At 38.2% G+C, this 21,396-nt stretch overlaps 1 protein-coding gene across 1 annotated transcript in view; it reads left to right on the forward strand.

Annotated features, from left to right (window-relative positions):
- The window catches only part of PLEKHG7 (pleckstrin homology and RhoGEF domain containing G7), a 31,238-nt gene that overhangs the window by 5,153 nt on the left and 4,689 nt on the right, over positions 1 to 21,396 (forward strand). Inside the window, exons 3-12 of the mRNA XM_018560238.1 lie at positions 8,400 to 8,527; positions 10,193 to 10,233; positions 11,240 to 11,338; positions 11,797 to 11,946; positions 13,342 to 13,437; positions 14,379 to 14,480; positions 16,230 to 16,343; positions 18,575 to 18,749; positions 20,087 to 20,202; positions 20,772 to 20,865. Coding sequence (XP_018415740.1) covers positions 8,497 to 8,527; positions 10,193 to 10,233; positions 11,240 to 11,338; positions 11,797 to 11,946; positions 13,342 to 13,437; positions 14,379 to 14,480; positions 16,230 to 16,343; positions 18,575 to 18,749; positions 20,087 to 20,202; positions 20,772 to 20,865 — 1,018 coding nt within the window. The 5' untranslated portion in view covers positions 8,400 to 8,496. The remainder of the gene's footprint in view (positions 1 to 8,399; positions 8,528 to 10,192; positions 10,234 to 11,239; positions 11,339 to 11,796; positions 11,947 to 13,341; positions 13,438 to 14,378; positions 14,481 to 16,229; positions 16,344 to 18,574; positions 18,750 to 20,086; positions 20,203 to 20,771; positions 20,866 to 21,396) is intronic.

Raw genomic sequence — 21,396 nt, forward strand, 5'->3', positions numbered from 1 at the left:
TATATAAAGTCAGAGTTGTGATTTTGAGCATCTTCTTGTGGGTGAATGGGGCAAAAAGAAGGTAGGTATAAGCATCAGCAGGAACCAGCATTAAAGTGAACTTGTAACAGGAGAAGTTCTGAACCCCTTTTGTGAGGAGACTGTTTATAGTATATGAAGGTCAGTTAGGTTGGTAGGAAGACTAAAACTTTGAAGCGGGTGGTTAAAGCCTCATTCACACTTGGACACAGACTGTCTGCGTCCAAGGGCGTGCATCCGTACCTGTAGAAATGTGCATGTTCAGGTTGGCATGTAGCTGCATGCAGCTGAGTCCTGCCATTGAGTTTAACGAGCAGCTGCTGCGAATGTGGATACTGTGAATGAGGCCTTACAGGATTTGTGTAGGTATAACCCATATTTATCCCCCAGCCTCCCTCTCTCACTCAAGAACATGTCCCAGCATGATTTTTGTTCTTTTACCTTGTTTCTGTAGGGGGGAAAAACAGCTTTTACCACTGCCTGTGACATTATCAGCAAACTTGTATGATTCTCTCAGGGGCAGTTGCTGGGAGGAGAGATCAAACCTAGATGTTCCCTATATTAGTTCCTAATGACATAATCATGCCCCTCCAGAACTCTCCCAATAGTCCTCTTCATACAGGGTCATTGGGGGTGGAGGAAGCTGCACTGTTCTGCTGGGAAAGCAGTCATTGTATGCATGTGGACAGGGACATAATTCTGTAGTCCAGCAGAGAACACAGATGACGTAACTTCTTGGTATTTTTGTACAGCTAGTGTTGTTAGCTCAGTACAAGAAATTAGGAGCTCACTGGATTTCCAGCAGGATGACTAGGTATTTTGTTGTACTTGCAGTGAATTTAAAGTGATAAAACATGGGCAAATGTGCATATATTCCAGAGATGTACCAGATGGTTTTATTTTATTTTGCCCTGACATTCTACTTAAAATGACAATGTTACTTAATATGGCCTCTTCATCAAAATGGCTGATTCTATCCAGAATGGGTGATGATTATCATGTCTTTATATATCTTTGCCACTCACTCTTATTTCCCTGAGATTAGGTTGGAGTTAAGAGTGTCTGTAAACTCCATGCAAATTGCTAAATATGCTCACTTGGGCAATTCATGTGTGCAAATTTATACACAAGTCCTCTAAAAATTGATTATGGGCGAACAGATGCAGCACACATATCTGAACATGTATGCATTCCACACTTACTGGGGTTTATTTACTAAAAATAAATAGATTGTTTACTTTGCAAGGGAAAATGCACTTTGCAAGGGACGTCTGCCCTTAGCTTAGTGAATAAAGTGAGGTCTGCTTACTTCTATCATCCAGTCATGTGCAAGCAATTTCTTGTTTTTTTATTTTGATATTTCTGGTTTGCCTTTAGTAAAACAACCCCAAAGACTCTGTCAGACTAATCCAAGTGTTTTTCTTACACTCGGTTTTCTTTATTGAGCAGTTGCCAAAATCAATACATCATAGTTTTCCAATTGTTCTTGTCTGTATTTATTAATTATCAAAACAGGGTTAGGCTCTTTTTAATAGGAGGCTTTTGTTAGTTGTGTTAACTTTGTCTTGCTAGTAAACAAACTTCAGTTTGTTCTAAGCAGGTATGTGCATGTCTTTTGCATTTGTTTCTATTAACTAGGTACATATTTATTTATATCAAGGAAAGCTGCTACGGAGTAAATCAAATATACAATAGGCGTAGTGTTGTTTTGCTTAAAAACAAAAAAAGAGTACAAGCACTGCGATCAAAAGCTTACAACTTAAAGTGAACCTATGAACTTTACTTTAACTCCCTTGGGGCCTATTTTTATTTTTAGGAAAAAAAGCAAACTGCACAGAAACAGCAGGGACAATTCTTCACCGTTTTTTTATTTACCCAGCATGAATAACTCATACAAACTGAGAGGGGATTGCATGCATTATTAGAAAACACCAGTAGAAACAGGCCCTTAAGCTGCAGTCAGCCACCAAGCTTTGGGAACCAAAGTAGCTATTAGGATGATAGAGCCAAAGGCTCCGACCATGTGCATAGTAACACCCTTAGGTGTCTGCTATGTATGGTTGGCACAAGACAAGAGGGCGCTTAGTACGTGGGAAACCGGTTAAAAATCATAAATTATTAACCCTGCTGTTTTGTCCCAGGGAAGAAACTCCTTGTATACTGTAACTCCTTAGGTGTCTGCTATGCTTGGCTGCCTGCAGTAAGGGTGAGTTAAAAAGTCAGTTCTCTGAGCTTGAGCTTTATTGAAGTGGATCTTATAATTGATATCCATTCATCATGGAAGTCCTGTATAAGTATTGAATCTGCGGTATTCAAGGATGTTGCTGAAAGTCTCCATATTGTTTTTGTAAAAAACAGCATTGTTTTTAAAACACCACATCCACCACACAAAGGAACCCAACAGCCCCAGGGGCTGTTTTATTGATTTCTAATGCATTTCATTCTATAGAGAGCTTCCTCAGAGCTAGCACATCAAAGGTGAGCTCTGCTTCAATTCCTTTCTTTCTATTTCAACAGGGATTGTATAATTGACTGAGCTCAGAGAACTGACTTTTCAATCACAAAGCGCACATGTTGGTGTGGATCACCACACAACAATCTCTGGTGTTGTTTCTCAGTCATGCTTTTAAAATCATTTTATAATGGATGAAGGAAATCTATACATGAAATATTGATGAAGTACTGTGTAACTGGGTGTTGATGTGGGATATACCTCACCCACATCCACCTTACCTCCATATGCAATCCTGTTTGTTGAGATGTTTCTTTAGTGGATAAAACCTCACCTATATCTATACACCTGTCACAGGATTGCAAACCTACGAGTAGGGTTCGATTACATTGAATATCTGCTGTTTAAAACATCTGGTTCTGGAGAGATTTTTTGACCTAGATATATAAGAACCATCACTCCCCACACTGATACTACACATGTCAATATACGATGCATGCAGCATTTACTTGTATGGCTCTATATTAGGGAACTCAACAGGACCAATACTTATTGTGGTTTTTATAGGGAGGAGATTTATTATGGCTGGGGACTGGGGTTGTTATGTGCACATTTAGTAAATTACTCATAGATTTATTTGAAATAAAATAATTTTTTTAAATCTAATACCTATCTGGTTTGGATAATAGTCATTTGATTGTGTGGCTTCTCAGCTGATCCCTGATGTGTAATTTAGTGGCAACCTATTGTTTTCCTATATGCACATTAAAGCATTAAAGTGACAATAAAGTAAAAAAAAAATTCCCACGCCCCATGTTAATGTTAGCACTTACCTTAAATGATGTATTTTATTCCGATCTTCTTCTTCTTTCCTGATGTTTTCATCTGTCCCTCCAGCGGTGCGGCGGGTCTCCGATCCAGCGCTGACTCCTCTCTGCTTGCAGGCACTTCTGATCCAGCGGTGTCTGCATGCGGGTGCACGCGCCCATAGACTTACCTTGCGTCTCTGCTTGTCTCCCGGCCGAGGATCGGAACTCCGCATGCGTCCGCCCCAAGATCCTTTGCGGCCGTACGAGCAGTTCCTGATTCTCGGCGCGGGAGCGCGCAAAGAAAAAAAGGTGAGTTTAAACCGCTGTTTTAGCGGATTTTTTTTTAAACTGTTTGATAGCAGTAGATAAAGGCAAAAAACGGGAGGGTTTAGAACCCCTTTAACAAATTATGAACAAACCAAAAAGTATTTTAAAACAAGCTCTCATTCACTTCTGTAGCTATAGGCACTGTGGAGAAATCCATTTTGGAAATCACCTTAGCCTTTTTACATAGAGCACAACCTGCCAGCCTTCCAGCGTTAACAGGTGCTTGTACGCTCAAAGAAGCAGACTGAAACACAACTTTAGAGTCTCTGTTGTGACAGTTGAGAAATATACTTTACAGTATTAGCAGCTAGAGAGATCAATGATGGCTTGTTTTGAAGCTCTTTTAAAAGAAATTTAAAAACTTTAACCTCCATAGTCTTGGCACCGGTGCACTTTAAAAGAACCACATTTGAAGTGTTAGCATAAATAGTGGCTTCAGCTGAGAAACTTCAATACTGGCATGTCGTCCTTCACCTTCTCATTGGTCAGGGAGGCCACTGATCACATTCACATTGAGGGACTAAGAGTGACAAGTGAGTGGGGGGGTGCCAGAGTTCAATATTTCAAGCTGCAGTCATAATTTCATAATTAAATGTTCCCATGTGGGGCTGCTAAGGAAAGAGTAAGATGGTGTTACCCGCACCTACATCACCTTAGCCTGTCAGGTGCATTACACAGGAACCAGTGGTGGGTCATGGTCCTACAAATGACAGATCTACAGTCTGCCTTTCTACGACAAGCTAAACCTGCTGGCAACAAGAGTCTTGTTCAGTTTTAAATCTGCATTAAATTATTCTTTATACCATGCACAACGATAAAATTAAAGTCTTTCATCAGTGAATAAACCTAAAAATAAAAAGTTATTCTTGAATGTGTGTTCCTTGGAATAATCACTGCACCTCTATTTATTATTGAGGGACTGAGCAGAAACCCAGCTTCACTTTCTCTTGTTGGAATAATAGCAATTATCTGATAAAATCTGACCTGGGTGATATCAGTTAGGGGGTGTCTGCACAGGTTGCACAGTGTCCAGTTGTCTCGTTATCCAAACACAATGATGCATATGTTGCAAATATGTATCTCATGTCTATGAACACCTTATTATTACTAGTAATAAGATGGAAGCAGACACAACTATAATAGAAATGAATGGCTTGCTGCTCTGGTAATCCATCCATGTTTTCTTTTCATACACACAGTGGGCTTCAATGGGCCTTACTTGCTGTACAGGTTCTGCTCTGTTTAAACTGAGATAAATGTAAACAGAGAATAGACATATCCAAAGTGCTATGTGCTGCTATGTACATAATGTTAGACGTACTTAGAGTTCATTTTGGCATCTATGCATCTGGCAACAGCATGGACGCTTTCTCAGAGCCAGTTCAGATTTATTTTCTGCTGTAATATCAAGTCCAACTCCTTACCACACCTATTAGCTCCCACAGTTTTTTTGGTGGGGTGGTTATGGTCATGTCATAACTAACAATATATTACAATAAATTCATATTTCACTTTTATTGCATAGAATTAGATCAGCTCAGTAGCTCAGGTTTTCATTTTACCTCGGCTAAGAATGGTCATCATTATAAGCGCTAATAATTAACATCAATCTTTTTCACAGGTACAATATATGGAATTTTGAGACCGAAACTGTTGTGCTTTTGTGTGATGGGCAAAGCAGCAGCGTTTCTTAACTGCCACCCTCCCCAGCTATACAAAAATATATTCTAGGAGATACTTTTTTCATCAGAAGATAATTTGCTTGCCTTCTTCTGCCAGAAAAAACTTTTATCTTGCTCCTAGCAATTTGTTTTTCATAATGTAGACTGACTGCGGGCATGGGCAGCGTACACTTTTGGCCCAGAAGCCTTTAGGCCCATGAGATACCAAGAACAGAGCTGGGTGTCAGGAGGACTACATCATTGGTAGCCAGAGGGAGGGATGCAAACCCAGAAGAAGCAGTGGGTGAAGCAGCAAGGGAGAGCTCTGAATTGCCAGTGCTAGAGGAGAGCAAGTAGAGTGGACTCTGCCATAATGTATATGTCATACAAGCACATTGTGGAAAAGTGCAGCACACCTACAGTTTGGTTTTGAGTTAAACCTTCGTTTTGCCTTTCATGCACAAAGCACATGTTCATTTCAAGGGCTTGTACCATGTGCATAGGAGTTTAAAGTGTATTTCCACTTTTGCAGCTAAATTGGGGTAACATCTACTTTAAATCTGTTACAAGTTCTCATTCACATAGCATAACTTAAAAAAAATATTTAACAATTGGTGAATACCTTTTTTAAGGTCTTTTTACTTGCCTAAAAAGACTACCTAGCTTCCCCTTTATAAAACGTTAGGGAGGAGGCTGTGGAAAGTTATGTTTAACCCTGTCAGTACTGCGCTGACAGATTCCATTATCATTTGTAAACTAGATTTAAACACTCACTGTATTAACAAAGGGTTAAGACTTAGAAGCATTGTATGTTAATGAGAGGAAGATCAGTCTGTCCCTTTACGTTCACTTTCAAATCGCTCAGAGTAGCCAGGAATCTGCACAATGGCCTTCACTAATGATAAACAGCTAAAAGGTAAGAAATATTTAAAAAAAATATTTTCAATATGCCGAGTGAATGGGATCACACAACAAACATATAGAGAGTTTTCTCAAATTTGACTGCGAAAGCGGAAATACACGTTAAGGAAAGAAAGGACTATTTTGCGGCTTTTTAAGTGTAGAGTGGTCTGTTTGCCATAATTATCATCTGTAAAGTGTGGGAAATGAGGGAGGAATTAATTAAAAATATTCATCCACCATTGGTGTCCTCAGGGTTTTTTTTTATTTTTAGTTGCTTGTGTCCCACCTGATTTTTTCTTTCAGCCTCTTGGAATTTCAGGATGATTAGCATCTAGAGACAGTTGTCAGTGACAATAAAGACAGAACAGACAGACTGGTCAAGCAAACACAAAGACAAGCAATTAGGTTACATTAAAAAAACCTAAATAGGGCAAAACATAGACAGTCTGGCTACAGACAGAGAAAAGCTAGGCAAATAGTGGCTATTTGAATACTCTGCCAAACGATAGGGACTAAAGAGATTATAGAGATTGTAGCAATATAGCGTCAGAAAAAAAAGAATGGTTGTAGCTTTAAAAAACAGCAATATCATTATTGAAAATATTTAACTGTAGCTGTAGAATGACTATAAACGAGGGAAATATGATTCACTTGATTTTTGTTATATATGATTCAATTTTTTTAATACAATTTTTTTTCTCATGGAATTTTTAATCCCTCTGACCATAGCAATGTAGCAGATTTTAGCAGTCACATTGCAGTGATTCCACTGCCAACCCCTTTGTGCGATCAATCACAATAATGTCTTCTCATTGCCTGCGGATTTTCTATCTCATTGAAAAATTAGAGCTATGCATCAAAGGGCCTTACACAGTTCAGAGAGAGTCTGAATACAACATTTTTTCATGCTCCTTCTTAAGAAAGTGCATACTATTAATAAATGTTTATGTATAACATAAAATATTTCATATAGATATTAAACATAACATATGCAACTTTAATTTAAGAAATGTAAGCTTTACAAAAAAAGAAAAGAAATTGACCCCAAACCATTTAAGGTTCCCTTGATAAAGGCTACTTTTGTTTATTATTAGATTAAGCATATTGTGTTTGTCAATTATTGTGACCATTTAGTAGTCAGTCATGCAGAAATCAAGGGAGTTTCAAAGGGTCCCTGATTCCCCAGTCCCTGATAATAGTTGTATTACTTACCAATACTGTGAAAATGATGCAGCACAACAATTGCAAGTTCTACTGAATTCTTGCCAGAAATGTAGAAGCCACCATTTTGAAATCTAATCGTGGTATTACATTCTCCTTTTTCAATTATGCTGGAATGTTAATAAAGATAAGTAGTAATCTTCCTCCATCAAATCAGTTGGGCACAAAATCAGAGAAAGGCTGTCAACTACCTGTGTTAAAGTTTATTAACACATGTCACTCAAAGAGTATTAGCTGAAATGAGCTTTAAGGTCTGCGAGATACTTTGAACTTTTACATATTTGGTTTGTAAATGGCTACAGGCACTGTGACCAGACCTTGATAAAAAGCCTAGAGTCCGCTATATTCATAACGGGTTGTATTCACTTATTTTGTGTAATGATGGTGAGATGAAAAGAAACATAAGGCAGAGATTCCAGAAAGCAATCTGCTATAAAAATAGTTAATGCATATACAAAAGGCGCTGTGCTAACTGTGTCCTACAGAAATGGGTAAGCGGAAATAAATGATTTTCAAGTATAGCACAGCATTTCCTAACCCTTTTTACCCTTTATAAGTAACAAAATCTTGAGGCACCCCAGTCTAAAATGTTTAAAAAAACATGTGATCCCTCTAAAATCCATACCAGACCCTTATCCCTGAAAGGGGTCTGGTATGGATTTTACAAGGGGAACCCATGTCTTTTTTTACATTTACACAAAAAAGGAGTTCCCCTTCAAATCAAGAGACCCCTTTTTACCTCAGAATCCCCCCTTTCACATCAGAGTCCCCATTTACAGTAGGAGCCCCCTTTCTTCACATCAGGAGCCCCCTTTTCACATCAGAAACCTGTCTGCATCATGAAAAGGTATTTGCAAAAATGTTGTTGAAGCCAGAGGGCACACCAGGGTGCCACAGCACACGGCATAAGAAAGCCTGGTTCAGCATATACACTAAAGGACCTCAAGTGGCTTACATTTTATTTGTAACAACTACTTTTTTTTTAATATGAATATTTTGTTTTTAAAGACAGAGTGAAAGGAGGCGCAGTTCTATAGTGCTAAGCATACCCGGTCTGGAGGTGTTTCCAGGAGATCTTTTAGTGTCTGATGGCGCCTCTGATTACATGTACAATGCTCCGTGGTTGCCTAATGCAGGTGAGTACATTACTGCCTAAAATGTAATTAAATCACATAGCAGTTATATGCAATAAAATTATCTTGCCTTACAAGCTAGTTAACATACCAGTTAGATGACTGTCATCCAGAACCTACAAGTTTTGCAGGTAGTGTGCACAATCAGGATGTTCATGGGCTTTAGAAGATATTCTTGGGTCCTTGTAGGATACAAGTTTATTTGTGAACATAAGAATTTGTGGAATAAAAAATCTTTAAGCAGGCCAGGTTATTACTTAAAGTAATTCTGTCAATCTCAAACTGAGCATATGACTCAAAAAATTCATAAGTAGATCTTACCTCATGTTGAAATGAGCAGTACATCCAGAGGACACAGATCTCTGCTTTTTATTTAGATGTCAAGCTTGGCCCCATACCTCTCCAGAGATTTACTATTTGCCTTTAATATAATTGACAGGCTTGCATATCAATACACAGGCATGAAAAGTGGGGCCTATTCAAATTTTACAGGAAACCTTTGCATATAAGTTTTACTTTCTATATTCATGTGTCTACTGATGTTTTTGACATGCGGTTTTCACTTGAACTGTATGTATATCGAAAACTTTTTTTTAATTTTGGATAGAGTAGGAAAGAGTGAACCCCCTCCCCTGCTGGTTTACTTTTTGTTTTCTGTATTCTGTTGGGGAGATTCCCCTTCACTTCCTCTTGTTGAGGAAGTGATATAGGGAAATTCCTGTCTTAGACAGTAGTTGCTGGAACAGGTGTCCCCAGTGGAAGGTTTTCCCTCAATTCAAGTTCTGGTGGAACTGTACATTTTTGGATTTCCCACCATTTTCCTCCCCAGTGAAAATGGTCACCAGGGCATTTACAGAGGGTGAAGCTACAAAAAACATGACAATCTTTCTAATGTGCTCTATCCAAAAACTGGCTATACAGAAATATTAAAGCCAAACTCTAACATAATTATGCTCTCTAGTTTGGAAAATAATATTTTTTTTCCATTGTTGCCTTTGGTTGCCACCCCACCTCTAAGTTATAAGGTGCACATGATCATCCAATCCCTTACTGTAAACCCAGGCTGGGATATATTTGGTCTTATTGTCATCATGCAGCCTGAGCTTACAGTGTACTGCTGCACAGAACAGCACTCACATGTCACAATGTTGCTCTGTGTTGGTGTTATTCTATACTCTATTGAAGCCCACCCACTGCCAAATGATAGAGAAGAGAGACGAAGTTTGTCATCATGTGACAACATGGAATCCCCTTGGAATTATGGCATGCATTCTTAAGCATTTTTTCTTGATATGCTCTTTTTGAATTGCGTAGGTTTGTGAAAGGTTCACTTTAATGTTCAGCCTCTGTCTTATGTCTGTGGAGGCTGAAATAATGGTTCAGGAAACAGACCTCACATGGCGGGCTATGAAAGTCTTTTCTAATTAGAGATTAGAATTTATCAATTAGTGTGATTATATAAGAGACGCAAATAGGTCATGTATTACACAATTCCTTGCTGCTACTGTTGATTAACTTTAAGTAACAGTTTGGTCAACATGTTCATTAGGTAAAATACATATTCCTAGGATGGCAGGCTAAACCATAATGACACATAGAATGCAATTACTCCAAATCTAACTTTACTGGTGAAAATGAAGGTATTAATAACACAGTATTTCTGACTAGATTCGAAGAAACCCAAATGGCCTTTCTCTAAGAAAGCATCAGTAAGTATTTCATTTTATTTATTTATTTATTTATTTTGTTTTAATAATGGTCTTTAATGTTAAGTGGAGGGAGACAATCATGCATGATATTTTAAAATAAAGTGACAACTAAACCCAGAAGTCAAATGTAACAAATACATTCAAGTACCTTAACTATTAACAAAAATGTATCTAATTTGTGTACCACTCAGCTGTAGATCCTCAAATCATCTCTGAATTGGTGCCGACACTGTCCTTCCTTCTGGAGGGTGGCTACTTTTGTTCCCCATGGTCGCTGTGTGTGTTGTAAAGTAGCCACCGCTCCAAGCTCACTTCTGTGATGGACTACAATCTCAAATTTAATTTACTGATTTGTATTGTGATTGTAGTCCATCACGGGAGCGAACTTGGAGCGGTGGCATCTTTACAACACACACAGGAACCATGGGGAACAAAAGTAGCCACCCTCCAGAAGGAAGGACAGTGTTACTATGAATTCAGAGATTTGAGGATCTACAGCCGAGTGATACACAAATAAGATACATTTTTGTTACTAGTTAAGGTGCTTGAATGCATTTTTAAGATTTAACTCCTGAGTTTAGTGTCACTTAAGACACCCTACTACTCTATCCAATAACAGTTTATTTGTTCAAAAATAATTGGGCTGATGTTTTGAGGGGTGGGATATTTTTTGGGCTCCCAGCTTCAATTACTGCCAGGGATAAAGGGTATACTGGGTGTTATCAGCATAAGAGGGGTCTGCATATTTGCAGTACTGTTGTTTTGGGAACTTATAGAAGGAAATATTTTTTTTAATTTAAGAAGGTCCCCCTGCAGGGGGTCCAACAGGCCATGAATTATTTGCAAATATGTGACAGAAGAGAATAAACCTCAGTTATAATGAGTTTCAGACCTGGGGATCGATCTGTTTATCTTTAGTGGGTTATTACCAAGATTAAAAGACTCTGTATATCAGCAGTTTATTGTACTGTAAAGATTACTTGCATATTGCTTATTTTCTTTTCAGTTTATCAAGGGGAAGCAAAAACAGATTTCAGATTTGGAAAATTGTCTATCTTTATTCAAGATCCCAGATTTCAATGAATATGAATTTTACAATATCAAGGTATTGTTGCAAAACCTAAGTTGCTAGTCATGCACTGTAAAATGAAAACTTCAACTATATTTGGAATTGACGAGGTTAATAAAGCCTAACGTCATTTTTTTTTCATGTTTTGTCTACAGTTGGGTAGAGTTATAATGTATTACAGGTTTAAAATGCTGTCTGTGTGCTGATTGGGGAGATTTCCATCACTTCATATTCAGACAGCTATTGCATAGATGGGCCTAAATAATTACTATAAACAAATGGTAGTATTGATACTGAGTATGTAATTGTAATCCATATAAATGCTGTTTGGGTGCATATGTGTAGCCACTGCTAGTTATAAATTCTGCCTACATTTTTTGTTTGGTAATTTGTAAAACATTTTTATTTATTGAAAAATCCTGTATATTTAAAATTCTGTATAATAATTATAATAATAATTTGGAGAATTTATTATGTTGTTCTTCTAAATACAGGATAAAACTTGGGATGAATTCAGAAACATGCATCAAATTGAACATATGAAGATTCCTAGTGCAGTGAACAGAAAAAGGCAGCAGTCTGTATGGGAGCTTTTCACCTCGGAATGCACTTATTTTTTGGAGCACTTACTAGTTCTGAAAATGGTGAGTTTGGTGGCAAATTGTTGCTTGAATTGCAGTGAATGTCTTTTCCTTTTTACTATACCCATTTCACCCATTTAGTAATAACCTGAAGAGATTTGCTACAGGTATAAATTGTGTATTTTGTATAGATTTTTTAATGTCTATGGGGACCTCTGGCTCATGCATGGCCAGATTGGATCACACTAGAGTACAACTTGTTTGCAACTGATCTGACTATCTATGACCAACTCTGACAGATACAGAAGGTCAGGAAGGACAACAGAAGCAGTTGTACAGAAGCTGCACATACACAGCCAATAGTCTTCATGCAATCGTATCTTCGCACTATTATTATTTTTTTTACCTCAAAGGCTGAAAAATATCATGTTGACCTTCTACTTCCGAAATGTTGTATAAGCGATCAGCTTTATCATTATCTATCACTTCATACTACTGGTATTTTAATTGTAATTAAGCAGAAATTAAAATGCTGTCTGGATTCACAGGTCAGAAAGTACTGGATTCACAGATGGGAAACATATTCCATCTACAGGCAGGCCAACATAAAACATTAGAACTCACAATTGGGTGTCTGTCATTCACTCTGTGGTTTCCTTCTCCTCCCTCCACCCAGCTACACCTTGCCAAAAAGAGATGAGTATGATGGAAAATCCAAGAACTATTGACACAGTACAGGGCTAAATTGCTGTGTTGCACTAGTCATTTAGTGATGTAGATTATTTTATAACAGACTGGTCCGAAGATGGCAGCTTTCATTTTTCATGATCTGGCGAATATAAATGGAAATACTAATATAAAATCTGCTACAATAATCTGCTACAATAAATTCAGAGGCCAGTCTGTCCAATCCAGGAGCTAGCTCAAGTCACAACAACTAGAGAGAACTTTAAAAATTGAGTGCCGGCTATTATTTTCAGGGAGCATTGGCTACCTGGTTTCTGGGATTTGTCCAGCTCTGGTGTACTGTAAGGTTACCTATAATTGCAGGCCACATTATTTGGGCATTGGATCTTTGACATGTAATGATGCCCATAGATGTCAGAAGAAAGTTGCCCAATAATTTCCACACTATCTTGTCTATAGCCAGTTGTAGACTTGGCCAACAGACCTCAGGGAAGAAAGCGATCAGGCTACCTGACATGCACGTGTCTGAGTTATACTGTCTTGATTAGTAAGACAACAAGCAATATGCAAAGTGAAGTTACCAATTAGAATTTAGGTTTCATTGGTCTTAGACCTTTGCAGGAGACCATACCTTGCTAAAATGCTTTAAGGCATTATTGCTTACTGTATTTGCAACTTCTTCTATCAGTTGTTATTAGTTTTAAAAATAAACTTTTGTATACCACTTATGACAACATTGCACTTTTACTTTTTCTTTTGTTTATGCTTTAGATATTTTTTAATGCACTTAAGCACCTGCAGAACAATGATCTTCTATTGGATGTGGAACCGGTTAGGTTATTTGCTAATCTGGATGATCTGAACCAGGTAAATATGTTTCCTGCAATGTTTCTTTAATAAATACCATTTATTACATAATGGAAAGGATAAAGAAAATTGCTACTGAGGTAGTAAGACAACTAATTGTCATGTTCTATGATTAATGGGGATTGGTTGACTGGTATTGTTTTATTGGGTAGCTTTAAACCTAACTACATGACAAGTAGATTATATTTATTTATAGTGGAAACCTACTCCTCTGCCCAAATCTGATCCAGAGAGGACCATATTGGTGCATGGAGGCGTTTCTTGCTTGTCCAGAAGGGATTTTGTCCTATGTGCAGCTCTGATGCCTGGTAAGGGTGTTGAATGACCAGTCCTCTAAGGTCTCATGCACACAACGATGAGAAGTTCTTTGGAAAGTATAAACATCATTTATGCTTCCCATGTCACTTTTTCCTACATTTAGATGTTCCTGGGTTTAGCCGTGTTTACATATTTAGCCATGTTTGCATTTGTTTAGATGCGTAAAACCAGGTAAATGGTCCCAGGATGCAGAAAATGCTTGCTTGTATAAACGCAGTTAGGCTGAATGTATCTGGACACTGCTGAACGTCTAGGTGTGCATTCAGCCATGGGCAAGCATTACACAGCTGGTCAGCTTCAATCTGTTTTGTGTGTTTGCTATTTGAAAGAAAACCTTAGAAGAGTAATAGCTAACCACAATGTTCTTTATGTGTATGGGTGTCTTGAAGTCTTATACAATTCTGAATACATAAAAAGTGGGTTATACTTAGTCAAGCAAATTCTAAAATTATATTTTGCATTCTATGGGGAACAACATATACATAATATGCTTTGCAATGTGCAGTACCCCATATTGTCAAATAAGATTTCAGTTAACTGAGATGCTGTACTTTGCCATCTTTCTGAACACCACTAATGGAGGTATTTTTTATTTTTTTTGTATATCATTTTTTTTTCTCTAGGAGAGCTTAAATTTTGCCACCACCCTTTTTAACACGATTGAAGGCAGAGAACTGGGATCTGTGAAATCTTGCTCATTATCACTGGCAGATTTGCTAACAAAGGTCAGTCTCATAACTAAGACATAAGAGTACAGAGATAATGCAACATGATGACTACTACTTGTAAGCTATAATATAGAGGACAAACAAGCCTTGTAAATATGGTGTAAGTTACCCAGAAGAAAGTTGAATGTAGTATGCTGATATGTTGCTTTAACCTGCTTTTGACTATCTTCTAAAGTGCTTATAATTATCTTCTAGTTGTCAGGCTGCTTCTGAGATGCTTTGAGTTGCTTCAGAAATATTGGAAGCTGTGTTTTTCATTTATATTTATTTGTAATAAATTCAGAAGCAGACAAATGCCTGTGTATACAAATCATTATACATATACAGTGCACTCGTAAAATATGTACATTTTGGAACCTAAGCATTACAACTGGACTGTTCTTGATATATCAAGGACTGAAACAAATGACTGGGTAACAAAAATATTGATCAGGTGAACTGGATTTTCCAAAATGCTTTCTACTGAGATTTCTAAAGCTGGCCATACACCTTACAATTTATCTGCAGATTTTCTATGGTCAGATGGAAAAGGTTCAACAGATTCCTCCATCTACACTTAACTGTGTGGATGGAGTAATCTCCACCTGGACCAATCTGTTGGACTTTTTCCATCTGACCACAGAAAATCTGCAGATAATTGTAAGGTGTATGGGCACCTTTAGAGTGGCCCAGTTTGTTCACAGATAAGGAGTTTATCCAAAAGGTACACAATACTTTGGGTGCATGTTGGATAAGAAAAAGGTGTCCCCAAAAAGCTGACAAGAGATACAGCATGCATGAGTAGCTAGTTGCTGTTTAAAGAAAAGGTCAATTTGTTTTCAGATATTTGTGTTTTTATTTTTTTAATTACCAAGTTAGATGACAGAGACTCTAAACACCCCAAATACACACTATCACATTATTTTAAATATAAAAATTGGTAACTGGTAAAACGTTAGACAGTTAAGAGACCATAGCAAAAAGTCAAAAACTGCAAAACAATGTCTCTAACATGTCTCCACATTGTCAGAGAACATCAGGAAACCTCTGACATTTTCCTAGCAGCCAGATGACGCTAAGGGCCTGTTCACACGACGTCCGTTTTGTGTGCTGACCTGATCCGTACGCTCCTGCACTAAATATGCAGCCCAATGTATCCCTATGTGTTTTATGGGTTACAGTTCTCACGTGCGCAGTCCGTTCAGGTTACGACAGAAAAAATACTGCATGTCACATTTTGTCCGGTCAGGAAACGGACCGGAAACGCAAAACGTGTCAATGCAGCCAACATACTGACAGCCCCACTCCAGCAAAAAAAAACAATTTTTTTAAAAACTGGAATGCATCAAAAACGCGGCAAAACGCAGTGCATCAGTAGCACCGTGTCTGCAGATCCGCACCTGATCAGGACCTGACATCATGTGAACAGGCCCTAAGAGTACCTGTTACAATAATTTGTACACTGTCAGAATGACACACCTTTGGGATACTTGTTCAGGTACTTTTGGTAGAAATCTGGTCAAGGCCGTCCTCTTATTATAATCAGATGGCATGTCAGGTGTTAAAGCAAAAAAATAATAATATGATCTAATGCATCAGTGTCATTACAGTTATGCATTTTATTATTTTTGTTGTGTGATTTAGGAATCATGTCAGCAGTGTAAGATATATATTTATAAAGTACAGCTTGCAACATAAGTCATATACTCATATTGTTTTGTTTGTGTGATTTTGGTAAAATGCTCTATGTTTTATTATGTGTTGCAGTACTTCAAGGATAAACTCTGCTTAAGTCATCAGATCTATTGCCTTAATTACACATCTGCTGTCATCTATCTGGAGAGCCTGAAGCAAAGGGAAGATTTTGCGGCATATATAAAAGTAAAGTATTTCTATGGGATATAATACACCATTATAATTTTCCCCGTGGGGGGGGGGTTATTGATCAAAACTGCAGCAGACAGAATCTGTTAGTTGCCTGTGGCAGCCAATTGGCTTTTCTCTTACGTTTGTTCAGTAAGGTTTTTTCGATTGCTGTCGGAGACTGCTCTGCCCTTTGTGAGGTTGTACTGGGCATGAAGTTCAGGGAAGCCGAGCTGAGAGAGTTGGAGCCAACTGTTTGGTAACATGAAGTGTTTTGGCAAAAATACTTTGCTGGACAATATATATTTGTTTGATCTGGATTTATTATTGAAAAAATGTTGAGAGCTTAATACTACTTTATTTAAACTAAAACAAATCGGTCTTTTCGGGTATCTACCCATCCTGTCCAGTGCAATAGGGCCCATTTGTAAAGAGCACTCTTCAAGGCTTGTCATAGATTCTAAGATTGAGATCTGGCTTTTGACTGGTGCATTCTAGGACATTCAGGTATTCTAGTGTAGCTCTGTATGTTTAGGGTCATTTTACTCCTTGAAAGAGAACCTCTGCTCTAGCCTCAGATCTCTTTCAGCCTGAAACAGGCCTTTGCTTGAATTGCCCAGTATTTGGCATCATCGAGGTGCTCTCAGTACTTACCAATTTCCCAGTTCCTGCTGATGAACAGCATTCATACAACAGAATACTGCTATGGTAATGATGTTCTCAGGTTCATAAACAATTTCTGACTGTCTGCCGTAGTGAACAAAGGCCACAAAGTTTGGTTTTGAAATAATCAGGCCAGACATTTTCCCATGTTTGCTGTGCTTTCCATTTGCCTTTTGGCAAACTAGGTGTAGGATTTGATGTGTGTTTTTTTTACCCAATCACAGATGCATAGCCTTACCTATGTGTGGTTATTGCATCAGCGATTTTGCCAGTGTACAGGCCACAGTTGGTAAGGAAGCACTGAGTGGATGAGGTACACCCAAAGTATTTAGATTGTTTTATTTGGTTGTACCTCACATGCCTAAGTTCTTTTATTGGTTAAGTAGTCATCAAATGTATTTTGTAAATCAGTGACATAAAATTCTAATTACATTCTTTTTAATACCAGGTTGAAGTAGAATAGCAATAAATCGGATCAGATAGAATCCTCATTTAGCAAGTTTAATGATAAAAACTAAAGCTGGGAACAAACACCAGGGAGTTCAAAGAACAGAGACTTACAGGCCCCTTTTTATAAGATATTTTACAATAGAACCATATAGGCTACAATACCATTGGTTGCCAAGTCCTACATCACTGTAACTAACCATATCTCTGACATTTCTGCAGACAGTATGTCTTCTAACTTGATCTAGACACTTCTATATGAATACTATCTAAGCACATGGACTGACATGTGCTGAGTGTGTCTTATATGCTCTTAGGATTCATCTGTTGAATGTATAGGAACGTATAGTGCTCAGTAACTTTAACTGTTACATAATATTAATAATAATAACAATGTATATGCTAATTAACATTAAATGTTTTGGTTAATATCAAAACTCTACTACAAAGTTATTATCTATAAAATATGAAAAAGTTTGGGGGCGAATACTTATTGTATAAGTATACTCATACTGTATGTGTCTGCATTAAGACACATTCATAAGCTTAATTCCATTGAGTATATCACATTTATATGTCTACAAAATGTAAAAGTAAACTTGTGAGAGTAGAAATAAAAGGAACTGCCATTGTTGACTTCCTAATCCTAGCTTCTCTACCTAGTGCATTGACCTGAAACAAGCATGTCTGATGGGCGTTTAGACTTTTCAAATTTCAATGGCTACATGCTCGAGGTCACTAACTCACTAGGTAGTGAAGTTGCGCTCAATATGAATACCCTGGAGCAACCTTGAAAAAACAACAACAAAAAAGTCAGCCAGTGTTCGCGTCCCTATATCACAGGTTCACTTTAAGAAGACTATTGATGCCCTTTATCTTTTGATATGCAACCTTTAGCTTTCTTGTATTGGCATTCAGGAAATGGCATGCATCTAAATTGCCATATTTATGTGTGTGTACAGACCAGACCAGTAGATTCTGGCACAGAGATTTTTTGGTGCAGAGGATGCCGCCATTAGAGAGATAGGAATGCAAGGTTTAATGTGAGAGGGCTTGGGGTAGGACATTGCTCTCTATGTTGAAAACCACTAGTATATGGATATTCTATTTACATCTAATAGTGATCATGTTGTTTACAGTGGTGCGAGCAACAGGAGCAGTGTAGACGCCTTCACCTCACAGATTTGCTGGTGGCTCCACTACATCGGCTGACCCGATATCCCCTGCTCTTCAAGAATATATGGAAAAGAAGTAATGATGCAGCAGAGAAAGTGTCCATCTACTCAATGAAGGAGAAGGTGGAAAGTTCCATCAGTAAGTAATGTGGAAAGTTCCATTAGTAAATAAAGTGAAAGGGCCCTAAAATATATTACAAATAGTATATGTTCTTATAACAGAAGCCAAAAGACCAGTTTAGTGAATATATTGTATACTAGATCTGCATATATGAGTTTGGGTTAATTCTGTAGTAGATCATTTTATCTCCCATTGTGTAATAGTCGCTAGGAGAAATGATCTGGCCCATAACCCACACGTTTCATTATGAACAATGCTATCTTCAGAAGTAGAATTTGTGCCATTGGATCAAGAACAAAACAGTGTTTGAGACTGCCCAGCAACCCCGCTCTGCTTGTATGATTTAGATTTCTTATCAGGCCTGGTTATAATAGACACCCTATTTGAACTTGCTCCAGAACACAGACATAAAGGTGAATGAATATGAACATATGAACGTTTGTATTTTACTAAAATATATTGTTTTACTAATTTACCTTGTTCAGTATTAGGCAGTTGTTTTTTTTAAGTGGAACTTGGTGGATTAGACAGATAGTAGAAGAATTCTTACCTCTATTGGGTGTTACTCTCTGTTTGATTGTTAAGGATTTTACCTCATTTCCTGTCCAAGCGACCACCTGCCACATCAGTAAGGCGAAATCACCACCTAGGTTCATACAGCATCAAGAATCTCACAGAGGTTGTAACCCTTCTCCACACTACTAAAGTGTTGTTATTGCAATGTCTCCACTTAAGAGATACTTCCTTATGTGGGATGACAGCAACTTCAATCACCAGTACAGGAAAAGAAGAAAAATCTCCCCAGCAGGGACATAAACAGAAGTAAACATCAGGGGGGTTTAACTCTCCTGCACTTAATCAAAGCCTAAAATGTTTGGTTAGAGTTCTACTTTAATATGTGGTACTCCCCTCCAAGCATGGTCAGCCAGTAGGTATCTGCCTGGTCAGTAGGAAATAGCTTGGTACCTGATGTGGCCAAAAATTGCTATTTGGACGATGGCCATCTTACCTATGAGCTAAATAAGCCAAACCAACACTAATATTTACATTTTAGATGGATGCCAATGCACTAAATGTCTTGTGGGCCCGATTTAGCCCTCACTGTCTTGGCTATTACAAGATTGATCAGGGTTATTGCATGTTCCATACTGCTGGTGTGGCATGGTGCTTGGATGCTTTACATGTGATCAGCTATGACACCAGTCATTTAAGGGCTTGAAGGTTTGCTTGAGAGCTGCAATAAGTACACTGGCAACCTTGACAGTTGCCTAAAACGTAACTGTTTTGGGAGACATAAAATTGGTTCCTGTTTAATGTAGGGAAACGCAGCTGTAAATTTTCTTCTGCATTTTTAGGAGATCTGGAAGGAAAGGTGAAACTGCTGGACAAGTCACAGAAATTCAAGCAACTCCAGGAAGTGATTGGGTGGCCCGGCTTGTGGGAGAGAGATAAAAGATTTTTCATCCCAGAGGTATGTCATGCACTTCCATGTGTATCGAACACTAACTAGTATTGTTAAAGCAGAACTCCAGGCAGTTAGCTAAATGCAGAGATGAAATACAGATATGGGAACTTTTTTGGGGTACAGTGTGGTGATAGCCCCACTGCAAGGGTACATTTTTGAAAGTCCTGGAGTTATTCTTTAATGATTACAGAGCTGCGTTAAATTGTGTCTTTTATATCTGCCTGTCTGATCAGCTTTACATAAGTTTTATATCAGTGTTATAGCGGCTGACATACAAAGATGACAGAATGCTAAATAGTGACCACCTTAAAAATGTAAAGTCAAGTGAATGCTTGTGTAGACTTTATTTATAAATCATCTGGTCAGCCATACTGTGCTAATGGCATTCAGTCGGGTATGGCTGCTCTGATAATTTGTAAATCATCCCCATACCAGGTAGACCTGGTACTAGTCAGTGAAAGCAGCTTGTTATACAAAATAGAACCAAGCCATGTAATAAATGCTGGTCTCCTTCAACTGAAAACATTCCATCTCAAAAGGCGTAAAATTTCTTTCTGTGATTTTTCTCTTTTTAGGGTCTTAAGAACTATTTCAAAGAACCTAATGTAGAGACGATGTTATCTTCACCGAACAGACAGCTTCTTCATGAAGGAAGACTTACCCTTACAGGTGCGTAATCTAACATGAATGGAACCTGTCCTCAGGCGTCAGGAAAGTAGCCAATAAATAGTTCAATAAAGCTTTCTATATCATCTGTACAGTCCACCTGTGTGGGTTGGTGCAACTGACTCCCACATATCACAAGATTGGTAGTTCATCTGGATACCCCATTCCAAGCTGATCACTATAACATGCAAAACAATGTAACTATCAGGACTAGTATGGTTCCACTTTTAACCCCTTAGTGACACAGCTTCGGAAAATGTTTTCGGAGCAATTTTGCCATTTTTGCTCTGTGTTAGGCTGGGCACACACCTTACAACCATCGCAAGGCTTTTGTCTTGCGATGGTTGTAAGGTACTTAAAAAAAACGTACGATCTGCCTATCTTGCATAGGCAGATCGTACTTGCGATGATCGCAAGCCACGCCTCCTGAGGGGCGGGCTTCCGATGGCCGCAATGCCGAACGGGCAGTGTGCCCTTGCGCACACCGGCCCGTACGGCTTTTATCTCACGAACATGCTACACACCCGCCGAACA

The sequence above is a fragment of the Nanorana parkeri genome, unplaced genomic scaffold, assembly GCF_000935625.1.
Source record: "Nanorana parkeri isolate BGI_ZX_2015 unplaced genomic scaffold, ASM93562v1 scaffold442, whole genome shotgun sequence".
NCBI lineage: Eukaryota > Metazoa > Chordata > Amphibia > Anura > Dicroglossidae > Nanorana > Nanorana parkeri.